Here is a 14918-nt window from a genome sequence, read left to right on the forward strand (position 1 = left end):
GCCAAGTCATCCTTTCTCACTGTTGCCAAGCACCCAGGAGAGAAGCTGGAGGTCTTTGGCCCTTTGGTGGAAGAAAGCCATCCAGTCCTCGTCTGCAGTCACCATCCGGACCAAACACCCAGCATTCTTCTGTCTAAAACATAGGAACACTTCCTCTAGGGGTTATTTTTAACTATGCATTTCTTTTTATTGAAGTTTAGTTGATTTGCAGTGTTGTGTTAGTTTCTCATGTATAGCAAAGTGAATCAGCTATGTATGAGTAGTCTTCTTCATATTCTTTTCCATTATTGTTTATTACAAGATATCGAATATAGTTCCCTGTGCTATGCAGTAGGACCTTGTTGTTTTATCTGTTTTATATATAGTAGATTGTATCTGCTGCTAATCCCAAACTCCTTATTTTTCCCTCCCCTGATAGTGACCGTTTGTTTCCTAAAGCCCCAGGGTTTCATGCAGAGTCTCCAAGCCTTCCTTGGACACTAGGTCCTCTCTCCTCATCACGTTTCCTGAGCAGTGGAATGGCTTGAAGATGTAGGACCTTCTCTAAGCCCTTGCTAAGTGTTAGCTGCTCAGTGGTGTCCAACTCTTTGCAACCCCATGGATTGTAGCCCACCAGGCTCCTCTGTCCATGAGATTTCCCAAGCAAGAATACTAGACTGGGTTACCATTCCCTTCTCCAGGGATCTTCCAGATCCAGAGATCGAACCCCAGTCTCCCACACCGCAGGCAGATTCTTTGCTGTCTGAGCCACCAGAGAGGCCCTTGAGAGGGATATATATCAGACTTTTGATCTTTTCACAGTTTCTGTCTATCTGGCCTAAGCCACAGGCTTTGTTTCTTCTATATAGGGTTCATTGTTGCTGTTTTAATATGAATTCGTTGCCAACATTTAAAAATAGGGAAATTTTAATTAAAAAATCTAGATTTCTGGCTCCTCTTTAAAAAAAAAAAAAATCTAACAATACTGGACCCAAATTCCTACATGGCAGCAGTTGATTAGAGCTCAATAGTAAATTCTCCCTTTAGACAATGTGTGTGCTTTTCAGCTCACCATTGCACTCACCGGCCTGCTCCATTCAAAATCTGGCCTTGTAAGCATAATGTTTGAGATCCTACTGTGTCCCAAGGCTTTGCTTCTAGCATTTGGCTTGGGGAAGAAGCTGGATTAATGTTCAGTCAGTAGTTTTATTTCGAGGGCACAGTGCTGTTGCTTAGGAAAAGTAACCACCCAGTAAAAATGGTTATAGGCAAGAGTTCACAACTTAGGTCTGTTTGTGGATTTGGTCATCTTTTTGCCGTAAACACTGTTGGCATACCAAACATCCCATCACAAATGTTCCCTCTGAAATAGTAACATGTCCTTCTGTCTTATGCGTTGCCACCCAGTGAAGGAATCCCTCCCACTCCCAAGGGATGTTCATCCAGCCTCTTGCTTGACCACTTCCAGCAGCCAGGGAGCTTATTACCTCCTCACATGGCAGCCAATTCCATTCTTGGACAGATACATTATTTTAAAATTCTTCCTTATGTTGAGGCAGCTGCTGTCTCCTTAGGACTGAAAGCCACAAAATACTGGAGCCGGGAAGGGAAACTGACTTTTTCAGGCACATGAACTACTACTCATCTGTCCAGTATCCAGGGGAAACATTGATAATCAATCACAGCACTCTCTCACTGAGCCAGAGAGTAGAATGCTGCCTTAGATTTCTTTAAAATTAAATTTATCTTTAAAAATTACAAAAGTAATTTGTGTTCATGTGGAACTAGTGAAATAGCACAAAGTTATATGAAAAGAGTATAACTAATTCCTCCCTCTCCCTAAGGTAACCAATGTGAATGGCACAGGGTGTATCATTCTACACATTTCTCTATATATATAGGTGCATAGGCATTCATATATAATATATATAAGGAGTTTATATACAGCTTTTTTTTTTTCACTTTACAAAAATGACTGAACACATTACTATGTACTTATGGACTAATTGTAACACTCTATGTTGTAGTTAAAGATCAAACACTACACATAGTTAGAAGCACATTGTTTGTATTCAGCTGTCAGAACCAAGCACATTTTTAATTACTACATAATATCCCCTTGTATGAGGTATTCTCCAATTTATTAATCATTCTCCACTGATGGATATTCCTATTGCTTCATTTTTTTAGGATCCTTCTCACCACAGTGTTCCAGGCAGCCACTACCAATTGATTGGAGTTAGCCTGTGAGGAAAAACCCACTTGTCATGTCTGACCAGTCTAGCTCCTTATCTCACACCTCCTAGAGAAGGGAAACAGACTAGCTCAAAGATTAAAGTGACACAGTGGCTGGGGCAAGACTAGAACTGAATTTTCTTGACTTTCAACATTTCTCTTGTCTCAGGTTGCCTCTCACTTAGAGCCATCTACCCTGATTCTCCTCTGAAGTAAATAAACAACTCTAATTCTTCTGTGCGCTACCCCTTCAGGTATTTCAAGTCAGTTATGCCATTCCTCCTGAGTCTTCTCTTCAGGGGAAATTTCCCCAGTGCCTTCAAATTTTTCTCTTAGGGCAAGGTTTCCAAATCACTTTACCATCCTTTTGATCATCCCTTCTGTCGTCTTTGCCCCAAGGGCTGTAGAAGTCCCAAGTGTGGCTTCCATGCTCACCTTCATTCATCCATTCATTCATTAAGTATGTGTTGAACACCTTCTAAGTGCTAGTCACTATTCTGGGCCCTGGGCAGCTGTGTAGCTTGCAATTGTTGGGAAGAGAGAAACAACAAACAAATAAGATATCTGAGGGTGCCAAGCTATGTAGAATAAATTCAGTAGAGTGACAGAAATTTCTTAGATTTGGATGATCAGGGAAGATCTCTCTGAGGAAGTGACACTGAGCTGAGACCTGAGTGACAAATAAAAGCAAGCCATAGATAGGTTGGGGGAAGCTGTGCATAAGTCCAAGTGAACAAGAACTCGGTACACAGTAAGGTTGGAGCGGCCACCAGAGTCTTACAGGGAGCCCTCTACGCATTTTATTTAAATGCAGTGAAAAGTCATTGGAGGATTTTAAGCCAGGGAGGCAATATTTGATTTGTCATTGGGTTGTTTTTTTTTTTTTTTAATGTATTTATTTTTATTTTTGGCTGTGCTGGATATACGTTGCTGCTCAGGCTCTTCTCTAGTTGCAGGGAGCAAGGACTACTCTCTAGTTGCAGTGCTTGGGCTTCTCATTGCAGTGGCTTCTCTTGCAGAGTGCAAGCTTTAGGGCCCGAGGGCTTCAGTAGTTTTGGCACGTAGGCTCGGTAGTTGCAGCTCATGGGCTCTAGAGCACAAACTCAGTAGTTATGGCATCCAGGCTTAGTTGCTCTGTGGTATATGGGATTTTCCTGGACCAGGGATCAAACCTGTGTCACCTGCATTGACAGGCAGATTCTTTACCACTGAGCCACTGGGGAAGCTCCTGATAGGTCGTTTAGAAAGATTTCTGGGAGGGTTGTTTAATTGGGAATAAGGTTTCATTTCCCCCCACATTTTCTCTTGTTTCTTGTATCCAAAAGGATCGACAGCCAGGCCAGTTTGCTCTGTTCAGGTGGCCCATGAGGGTCTGTGGGGTGAGGCACTGCCGTTGCCAGGTGCGCCTCCCAGTTGTCCTCAGCAGGAGCTTGGAATTCAGGGAGACAGCAGTAGCTCCCTAAGACCTAGCCCAGCAGGTTCAATGAATCTTTGTATGGAGTTCTCAGTCCTCTTGGCAGCCAGAGGGAGATGGAGCCAAGGGCACGGGTTTCAGGAGAGACAGGGGAAATGTGAGTGGAGACCTGGATCAGGAGCCACTTAAAGAAAGGCTTCAGAGTAGTGTCCAGAAACCAATCAACTGAAGAATAGATCTGTTGTCTGCCCAGTTGACACAGCTTCTGTGTGGTTCCTGCCTAAGGAATTTGGACACTTCCTTGCTTTGGAGTTTTTAACATTTGATGTATCCCCTTCTCAGGTTAGTATCCTCTTGGCTTTTAGGAAAATGGATGACAAGCTCGCATCTCTGAGAGCCAAGGGGCATCCCACTCCAGAGGACTTGAGTCAGGAGTATCCTTAAGGGAATGAGGAAGAACGCTGGGAGAGATTCACCTCAGAGCAAGGGTAGATGGGGTCTTAGAGATCAGAGTGGGAGAGCTTGGTTGGAGGGGATGAGATCCCCTCCGCCCCACCAGCATGTTAGAGATCTTTGAAAAGACCTCCTACCGTTAGGCACCCAGTTGCTGATCAGATGGCTGTCCATGTACCTGAGATCTCCACTGGGGTCACCACTCACCCATATCCCAGCTTTGTGCATCTTAATTTGAAATAATACACAGACTCTGTAGGATCCTTTTAGCAGGCAAGCAGTGACTCGGCCCAGCCCCCTAGAGGAGGTGACCAGAGATCAGCAAGGTCAGGACATGTGCTCAGCATCACATGTCTGCTTAGTCATGTCACCTGGGGCCAGGTCTCCATTAACTCACATCTTTTGCCATAGTGTGCATTGTCTCCTGTTTCCATCTAGAAAATCTTACCAACTTACTCTCTGCTTTAAATCCACTTCCTTTGGCCCTGTGACAGCCAAAAGTGAGGGGCAGCATCTTCTCCTTTGTCTGAGTCTCTGAGTCCCAATCAAGACTTTTCTCTGGCTCTGAAGGTTGGAGGGAGAGTTGGCTTAGTATCTGGTGTTGGCTTTGTCTTTATCCCAGGAGCTCAGCAGAGTTGAGCTAAAGGGGAAGACAGGCCTCCTTAACCTCTGAACCCACACTCACCAGACCAGTTCCAGTCCCTTCTCTCTGACCCGCTTTCTTCCTTTTCCAGGAGCCTGGAGAGGCGTGGCTGGACCAACACCTCCCCTGATGTGAGCAGGTGTCCTCTTCCCCTCATCACCCATTGCCACTACGCCAGGGAACGTCCTCAAGCCCTGGCCCTCAGGGGAGAGGAAACAGGAGCCCAGAGCCGAGACCATGTGACGGCGCTGGCCCTCGCCACCGCCGTCCCCCCACCCTGGCCCCAGGCCTGGCACCATGATGTTCCGAGACCAGGTGGGCATCCTTGCTGGCTGGTTCAAGGGCTGGAATGAGTGTGAACAGACAGTGGCCCTGCTGTCACTTCTGAAGCGAGTCACGCGCACCCAGGCTCGCTTCCTGCAGCTCTGCCTGGAGCACTCACTGGCAGACTGCAATGACATTCACCTGCTGGAGTCGGAGGCCAACAGTGCTGGTGAGTCTCCACCCCCAGAGATGGGCGCAAGGTGGGAGGGAGACCTGGGATGGAAACATATCAGGTGGCTGAGGAGGCCTACCCAGCAAAGGTGCTAAGAAATGTGGTTCTAGGCTTGTTAGTTGGTGAGGAGTCCCTGACCTCTAAAGTCATCATCATGTCTCTTCTGGGGCTTTACTGTCAGAAATCCTCAGACATGGAATGGGACACTCCTGGGGGAGTGCAGTGCAGATTAGAAACTACCCACAGCAGAGGAGGGATTACATAGGGCAGCTGACAAGAACAGAATGAAGCCATTACCTATGAAAGGGGGATGGAAGGTGAGCATTTGTTCATTTCTCAAGCTCCAGGACATCAGAGCTAGGAGGGAATTTTAGAACTCTTCCAAAAGTTACAAGTCATATTATTCTTTATCCCCCTCGAAGGTAGGTTGCACCTAAGGCATAAACAGTTTCAAGAGAGTTTTGAATTTACATGTAGTCCAAATTAGTTTCCTGAACACTCAGTAAAGTAAAGAAGTACTCTTTGTCTCATGAGGGTGACACTGGTGTGGGTGAAGCAAGGCTTCTCTAGAACCTCTCCCTCAGACCTGAATTGTAGATAGAAGTCAGTCCAGAGAACTATCTCACAGGGCACTGCTGAAGCCATTCAGGCCTTCTGGGGCTTCCCAAGTCTGGATGGAGAGGTGTTGACCTTGGTGACAGGTGGGAGAGATGGAAACCAAAGTGAAGTGAAAGTCGCTCAGTCATGTCCAACTCTTTGCGACCCCATGGACTATACAGACCATGGAACTCTCCAGGCCAGAATACTGGAATGGGTTGCCTTTCCCTTCTCCAGGGGATCTTCCCAACCCAGGGATTGAACCCAGGTTTCCCTCATTGCAGGCGGATTCTTTACCAGCTGAGCCACAAGGGAAGCCCATGGAAACCAAAGAGAGGGAGTATATGCACCTGAAAGCTAGCTGGATGGGGGTGGTACCCAGGGACCCATGTAGAGTGTGCCCTAATGTTTCCACCTTCTTCCTCATGATAGCAGTTCACACTGAGTCCCTACAACAAGCCAAGTACTAACTTTACTTATATAGTAACTTTGAAAAGTGTTCTTCATGACTCTAGAATCAGACTGTCTAGGTTTAAATCCCAGTTCTGTCACTTGCTATATAATCAAGTAACTTCACCTTTCTAAGCCCTGGTTTCCTCACCTTAAAATCAAGATGAAAACTGTGCTTATCTTATAGGTTAGTTATGGGCCCTGAGAACAATGTCTGGCATGTAGTAAACACTCAATAATGTTAATTGTTGTTTTTATTGTCAGTAATTCGTTTCGCCCATATAACAACCCGTTGAGATAGGTAATGTTGCTTTCCCCGTTTTATAGGTGAGAAAAATCATCATGGGATGCTAGGATTGGGATTTGGGGACCCCCAGAACTGCTTCCACCTCTTCTGAGGCCTACCCACCTTAGCAGTCACGTTTTTTTTTTTGACAAATCACAGAAGTGCCATGGTTTTAGGGGAAGTCAGTTCCTCAGGCCAGGAGTCACCAGCTTATGTTCCTGTCTCAGACAGTGAGCAGCAGGAACCCAGCTTGGCTGCAGCCAGCTCACACCTCAGCTGTTTCACAGTTCTCCCATCCTCCCCACCAAGGAGGGTTCTTCTCTGTTCTAGCACCAGGGCAGGGGACCTGTGGTTGTGGTATGGCTGTACCCCCAGCATAGGAGCTCCTTTGGGGCAGACCAGTGTCTTAAGCAGCTTGGTCATGCATCCCCACCATCCCATTCTGAGCAGAGAGTTGGATGAGCCCTGGGTGCCAATCCTGGCCATCTATCAGAATCGCTGGTTGCTTACTGCCGTTTATTTACTAGAGCATTTTTAGTTTTCCTTTTGTTTTCAAAATTTGCAGTAAAATCAAACCATATGAAAGATGAAAAGTGAGGTCTTCTAGACTTCCACATTCCCAATTTGTGTATGTTTTATAAGAGATTCTGTGCACATTAAAGCACATTCTGCACTTGAGTACATTCAAGTTCTCCCTCCAGCTTTTTCTTTATTTTGATGGTTTTAGCACATAGAGCATCACACATATTAATTTGTTTTTTTTCCACTTAAAAATGGAACTTTAGGATCATTTCTTATTCAACACATACACCTCATTGTTGTTAATGGCTGCTTGATAGTAAGAATAGTAAAGTAACAGAGAGCCTGACCTCTGTATCAAGCAGTGCTTTACTTATATTATTCATAATCCTCACAACAGCTCTGTAAGGAAGATCTTATAACTCCCCCATTTACAAATGAGACAGGTCTGTGACTTGCCTTGATTGTACAACTGGTCAGAGGTGGAGCTGGAGTTTGACTCTAAAGGTCTTGCTCTTAAAAGGAGTACTATATTGAGTACCCTTTAAGCATCTCTAGGATAAATTCCTAGAATTCTGTGGGACTGCTAGTTTGAAGTTATATACATTTAAAATATCTGTTGTTGCCACACTGCCGTTGAAAGACATGACATACCTTATACCAAGAACCTGAGACCCATCTCAGACAGTTGGCCTTAAGATGTTGTGGTTAATGCCTGTCCTTGAGAACTGCCTTGCAATGACTTGACTGGTGAATGAATATATGAATCAAGGTCTTTATCCCCAGCCCCATGTCAGGTGGTAATAATAAAACAAGTTGGTACTTAGGTGGATGGAGAGTTAGGGAAAACTTAGAGTGAGGGAAGAGAGGGCAGGCCATGGTGTGTTCTGGAGTGAGCAGGAAGCCTGCCAGGATTAGAGCAAAAACATGACTGGAAAGAGAGGTGATCATAGAGATCAGTCCTTTGGACCCTGAATGCCTCGTCCTAATAGGCATGGGGGCTCCAAGCCTGTTTCCTCTCTCACTCCCAACCTCACTGGTGAAGGAAGGAGCTATGCGCTGGACTTGGAAACCTGCCTTGTAGGAGGAGCTCTGCATTCTCTTGTCCATTATGGCTTTCCCATCCTGTTGTGTTTCCCAAATTTACGTCATCATCAGAATCACCTGATGGGGGAGAATGTGACCTAAAATCAGATTCCTGGGCCCCTGTCCCAGACCCACTGAATCAGAATCCTTAGAGGATAGGCCTGTTAATGGGCACCCTGGTTCTTCTGCTGACTAGGCACTTTGAGAGATGATTCTGTACTGATGATTCATTTGTCATGGGACATGAGAACAGGAATCAGGACACCCAAGAGTTCTAGATCAAGCTCTGCCACTAACACCTCTTGTGACCTGGGCCAGCCCCATCCCTCTTGGGCCTGAGGATTCTCATCTAGACAAGGAAGGGATTGTTCTAGATACTCTCCTAGTGCAGCAGTAGTTCCTAGTATTTTATGGAATGGGCACCTCAGAGAACCTGTCCCTCCTTCCCACCAAGACGCACACTTACCCTGCAAACCAAATCTTTGAGTTCAGTTGGTCTACCTTTTCTTGGATAAGGATTACCTATTATAGGGTCTGATGCTCTTTGTCAATCCCTTTGGGCCAGGAGAGCAGAACAGTGAGGCAGATTCTCTGCCTTTTTCTGGGGGTTTGTACTTCATGTCTCACCCACCCAACCCTGCTACTTCTTTCAGTTCTCCCAGGGAGAGCCTGGGTTCAAGTTTGGGTCTGGGTCAGAGCTGCTTACCCTCCCATAGCCTCCTCAGAATGGGCCAGAGAGTACAGAGAGCTGAATTTTGGTAAGTGGGTCCCCATGGTGGCTTCATGTCAGAATCACTTTATAAAAAGAACCTGAGGCCTAGGTCCTATCTCCAGAGATTTTGCTGTTTTTTAAGCTTGCTGTTTGGCACTTAGGTACATTCAGTGGAGAACTGCTGTTCTTGCTGACACTGACTCTGGGTGGGCCCATTAAGGTGGTGAGGGTACTGTCACATGACCTACTGGAAGTGGAGAGTTGGGAGGCATGGAAGAGGCACTGGGCTGGGCTGTCCCTTCCTCTCAAGCAGCTAGAAGGGTAGAAGGAAGTCCCCCAGCCCACGCAGCCAGTGTTGGTTTCATGCGAGCAGAGTCTGAGATAAAACCTGGAAACAGAAAAGCAACACCCCAGGGGTCTCTGGAACCAGGGAGGGAGAAGCCCCAGGTTTCCCGTTGTCATTATCCCTGTTCCTTGTCTCAGTGCTGTCTGCCCTGCCTACTTGCAGCTACAACAGTAATCCTATCACCCGCGCCCCACCCCCGCCTTCCCATGATGACTTGGAGCCCAAGGGTGGGGCCCGGGAAGCTGAAGTCTCCTTCTCTCCCTGGTCCTCTGGCTTCCTGGGCCACATTTCCTGCGTTTCTTCTCTCCTCCTGTTCTCTGAGTCAGAGTCCCTGTATCCAGCAGGTTTAAGCCCTTCCCTCCTTGGCTCATTGAATCTGGGTGGGGAAACTGAGGTCAAGAGGGGGCTGTGGCTGAGTGAGTCACCCAAGCTCAACTCTGATACCTCCACCCTCCCCTTTCAAGCTCTACTAACACAGTTCATCAAACAAAAATGTGAGCCCCTTTGCCCTCCCCTACGTTTGTGTGAGATGGGGTGAAGCATAGAAGAGCATGTTGAAGCCAAAACCCAGCCCCTCTGACTAGTGCCACAGGCTGCCGCGATTGTTGCAACAGCCCAGCATGTAAAAATGAGTTTCTTCTTATGGCAGTCTCCAAGATATATTTGGCTCCTGTGATTTGCAGCACCCAGGGTCATGACCTACTTAGCTCTGGTCACCTGGCCAAGGAGAGCACTTTTACACAGTCTCCCTCATCCTCTCTGGAGTCCAGGTTTGCAGCTTGGTGAGCTGCAGTCATTGACGTCATGGCATTCCCCAGTCCCCTCCCCCATCCGCCCACCTCCAGAATTTCATCACTGCATATTGTGCCTCTAGCTCAGAGGAACCAGAAACGTGTCTGTTTTTGGTAAATAACTGCATGAAATTCCCCACCCTTGTCGGGAATCTTAAGGGGGAGACCCAGATGTGCTCTCCTATGTGAATTGCTCCCTCTAGCCCCAAAATAGCTTGACTCTAGATCTCAACCAGCAGCCAACAACAATAATAGTTGAAGTGCATGGAGCAGTTAACACAGATCAGATGCTTTGCATGATTATCTCATTGAATCTTTAAAACAACCCTGTGTTTTAAAGGCTTTAAATACCCTCATAATACAGAAGAGGAAACCAAGGCTCAGAGAGGTTAAAGGACTGGCCCACAGTTATACTGACTTGTGTCTTAGAGGCAAAGCTAGATTTTGAATCCAGGCAGTTTTGCCTCTTGAACTTATACTCTTTACACCATATAATCTGCTAGGACATGAGACAGAGTGACCTGAGGACAGAGTGATCCTAGACAGGGTATATTATACACACACAGACAATACTGCCTTCCAGGGGACCGTCTGGGTTCAGCTGTACCAGTATTCATTGGGACTCTGCTGTGCCTCAGCTCTGGGCCAGACTCTTCTGATCTGGGCAGGAACCTAGAAGTTTCATCCCCACCCATCATTTTCAGCCCCCACTGGGCTCACCCCAAGGGCCCTGAGGCTGCCCAGAGTCCTTGGACCAGCTCCAATGTTCACTGATGCTTTCCAGTCTTGAGAGGCCCACCCTTTTCAGCACATTGCCGCACAGATACGTGAACACACATTTCCCTAGGGTCAGCCTCCATTCATCTAAAACCACTTTCCCCTTTCACTGCAGTAGAACAAGGTCCTTCATTGAGCCCAACCCGTGGGGCTCTTCTGTCATGTCCCTTGGCAGTACCAGAGGAGAAACTGTGTCCCTTAGCTCTGGAGTCCTGGCAGTACTCTGGGGGTGGGGGAGGGACTAGACAAGGCTTTTCTCTGTCCCAGATGCCTCCAGCTACCCTGTAAGGACTAAACAACAGCAACTGAGAGCATCAGGGTAGGGCTAAAGGGGTAGGCCAACTGCGCTGGAGGAGAAGGGAGAAAATCACCTATCACTGAGTCACATACTGAATGTTTACTATGGGCACACTCTGTCAGGTGCTTTATGTGGATAGTCTTCCCTAAATCCTCTTAGCAGCCCTGTGACCCCTCTTTTACAGAGGAGGAAGCACGTTGTCCCAGCATCTGTACCACACAGCTGGGGTGCAAGCCCTTGACTTTCTGTCCCTCATCTTCAGTCACTGTATTTCTTCTTCCTTCTCATCAGGAACTGAAAACTTGGGGACTTAGTCAAGGAGATAGAGTGCCAGGGAGTTCCTTTCCCTGTGATCCAGTGGCATATGGAGGTGGGAGAACTCAAACAGTGAAGGCTCCCTGAAGTCAGGAAGACTTGTCCCACCTTGAAAAGATCTTTGGATATGGAGATGACCTAAGAGAACGCTTCATGGTCATGGGGAGCTAGTTCAGGAGATTAAAGACGGAGGGGATGAGGTTTCCTGGCCTCGTGTGCCAGGTCCTGAAAGGGATCTGGAAAGCCAGGAACAAGGGGAAGAAGAAGATAATGGTATTGGAGAGATACAGTGGAGGGTTATGGGATTTTGCTTAGTACTGTTATTGTGTAGTTAGTTCTGTTTTGGCCAGTACTGTGGATAAGCATGAACTGATGACTCTGAATAAATGGATGAACCCTTGAGCACTTTAACAGCTTAGGGTAGAAAGGCCAGGCAAGAAAAGGTGCACTGATATGGCCAGGAGTTTGGACTTATATGTGTTTTGTTTTCTTAGAGCTACAAGTGTAAGAATTAAAAGTTTATATGAATTCCCAAGCCACAGATTTCCAGACACATCATTAAGAGAAATAAATGTGTATAAAAAAGGTATTTCTCAGGTTTTCATGCCATGTTCCCAGTGGCCAGGTGTCCAGCCTATAGTGTGGGCAGAGGTGACCAGAAGTGCTTAGAGTATTAAGCCTTAAGGATATTGATATGAGACACCATTGGAGGCAGAGGGACCCAGATCAGGGCTCACTTGAAATCCAGATGCCTGAAATTCTGAGCCTCTTCTGTATATGTCCATTCCTAGCCTCTCTGTTTCCTGGTCTGGGAGTTAGCTTATGCTTTGAGAATCTTTGTGGGTATTTGAAAAGAAGAAGCTTGTGTAAGGTATAACCACGATGGTGTTGGGAATGACAGCTGATGTTTACTGAGGACTTACTTCACGTCCTGCTTTGTGCTGTGGTCTAAATTCATGGCAACCATGCCAGGTAGGAATGATTCTAAGTCTCTGTTTAAGCTAGAGAAAGGGCTCTCTGCAATGATCATGTTTATGTCAGTAAGTAGGAGAGGAGGGACATGGGCCACATTACTGCCTGTTCTTTTTCATCACTCTCCCCTCTGGGGTCCTAGCTCCATTCAGCTCCTTTGTGCCTTTCTGAGACCTTACCATTAGCCCAATAACTCACCTCTCAGAACTCCCTTGTTTATTGTTGGAAGATCGTCACTGTGGGTGCAGGTATGAGCTCAGTTGCCCAAGAGTGAGAATAGAGTTGATCCTGATCATTGTCTTTTTTTTCAAGTGTTGGTATTCTTTGTCCTTTTTCCTTTCCCCTTCAGCATTACCTGCCATCCTCCACTCCATTAAGCTAGTCGTGGAAGTGATAACAAGGTTTTCAAGGAGGGACAGTCAGTCCTATAACAGTTCCTTCCCAAGGCCTCCTTTGTGGGACTAGCTTGGGGCCTTATTCTCTGGGAGCTCACTTCTGAGAACAAGGAAGCCTCACTCATCTTCACAGTACAGATAGGCCCTCAGACTATGGGTTGGTATAGAAAGGAGACATCACCAGATCCCCAAGGCGTGGAGTAGCCAGGGAAGACGTCCTGAAGAAGGACAGGTGTTTAGGCAATCCATAAAAGACTCATAATTTGGATAGGAGGAAGAAGACTGTTGCAGACTAAAACCTTGATTCTCAGCCTGAGTGTAGAAGTTTGGATAAATATGGCATTTAGAGAGCTCCAGGGAAGATGGGGTATCCTAAACCAAGTCTTTATCTGGAAGAATGCCCTAGAAATGAAGGTGATGTTGGGCTAGGAGCTCTTGAACTTGAGTCTATTGGTGCTGGTTGCCATTATAAGCTTCAGGTCAGGAACATGATATCCTGGTGTGCTTTAGGAAGATAAATCCATCTGGTATATGGAATGAACTGGAAGGGTAGAATCTAGAGGCTGATTGCAGTTTAAAAAGCAGCCATCAGCATTTATTAGATATGTTCTATATGCCAGGCCACATTCCATTTTTTATTAACTCATTGAATCTCAGAGCAACATTGTGAATTGGGTACTAAATTTTTCAGGTGAGGAAATCAGTGCTCTGTGAAGTTCAAGTGACTTTTCTAAGATCAAGCTAGTAAGTTGGGGGAGTCCAGACCATCTGATTCCCAAGCCCAAGCTTTTTTTTTTTTGGCTGCACTACACAGCATGTGCCTGGAGAATCTCAGGGATGGGGGAGCCTGGTGGGCTGCCATCTATGGGGTCACACACAGTCAGACACGACTGAAGTGACTTAGCAGCAGCAACAGTACACAGCATGTGAGATTTTAGTTCCCCGACCAGGGACTGAACCCTGCCCTCTGCACTGGACTGCCAGGGAAGTCCTGAGCTCAAGCTTTTAACCAATATATTATATTCTGTTGTCCTCCAAGTCCGGATAAAGGCTGTTTTGACAGGGGAAAGAGGGTAGAGGCCATGAAGGTAAGGAGTAGGGATACAACAAGAAGAGCAGGCCTGGGGACAGCAGGAGGGACTCAGGTTCTGGAGTGGCATGTTTGGCTGATTAGGAGCCATGGCAGGTTTCTGAGAGTAGGAATAATGAAACCAGAAAAAAGAAAATTACCGTGGAAGCAGGCAGAGTATGTTAGATATCACCTGTATGAGGGACAAGGTTGGAGTCATGGAAGGAGAAGGGAAGTGAGACTGGAGCTGAGGGAGTGGATTGTAGACGCCTCTCCTGGCTTTATGGGGGCCCCGCCCCGGCTGCCCTGACGTTCCCTCTTGTCCCCTCTGCAGCCGTCGTCAGCCAGTGGCAGCAGGAGTCCAAAGAGAAGGCGGTGTCCCTCCTGTTGTCCCACCTACCCCTGCTTCAGCCGGGCAACACGGAGGCCAAGTCGGAGTACATGAGGCTGCTGCAGAAAGTGCTGGCCTACTCGATCGAGAGCAATGCCTTCATCGAGGAGAGCCGCCAGCTGCTTTCCTATGCCCTCATCCACCCGGCCACCACACTGGAGGACCGCAATGCACTGGCCCTCTGGCTCAGCCACTTGGAAGAGCGGCTAGCTAGCGGCTTTCGCACCCGACCTGAGCCCACCTACCACTCTCGCCAGGGCTCGGATGAGTGGGGTGGCCCTGCAGAGCTGGGCCCTGGGGATGCAGGGCCAGCCTGGCAGGACAAGCCACCGCGGGAAAATGGACATGTGCCCTTCCACCCACCCAGCTCAGTGCCGCCAGCCATCAACAGTATTGGGAGCAACGCAAATGCAGGTGAGGAGGTGGGAGTTCCTGGGAAGCCATGCCTACTTGAAAAGGGTCAGACTGGGCTCTCTCTTCACTCACTCTGTCCCTGGGCAGGGCACATAACCAACCTCTCTGGGCCTCTGAGTCAGTGTAGAGGTTGTGAACTGGCATTCCCAGAGCCATTTCTGACACACCAACATGCTTTATTGAGCCCAAACTCAACAAAACTTTGGTTTTATTTTGTTACATTTTAAAATAAATCAGCAATGTAAGGAATTTTCCCCTAAAAATCCAGATATCAGCTTTC

General features: G+C 47.1%; 1 protein-coding gene across 1 annotated transcript in view; it reads left to right on the forward strand.

Moving 5' to 3' along the window:
• Window positions 1–14918, forward strand: part of SAMD4B (sterile alpha motif domain containing 4B) — a 36432-nt gene that overhangs the window by 8588 nt on the left and 12926 nt on the right. The window contains exons 2-3 of the mRNA XM_069549055.1: window positions 4816–5217; window positions 14168–14638. Coding sequence (XP_069405156.1) covers window positions 5022–5217; window positions 14168–14638 — 667 coding nt within the window. The 5' untranslated portion in view covers window positions 4816–5021. The remainder of the gene's footprint in view (window positions 1–4815; window positions 5218–14167; window positions 14639–14918) is intronic.

The sequence above is a fragment of the Ovis canadensis genome, chromosome 14, assembly GCF_042477335.2.
Source record: "Ovis canadensis isolate MfBH-ARS-UI-01 breed Bighorn chromosome 14, ARS-UI_OviCan_v2, whole genome shotgun sequence".
Classification (NCBI taxonomy): Eukaryota; Metazoa; Chordata; class Mammalia; order Artiodactyla; family Bovidae; genus Ovis; species Ovis canadensis.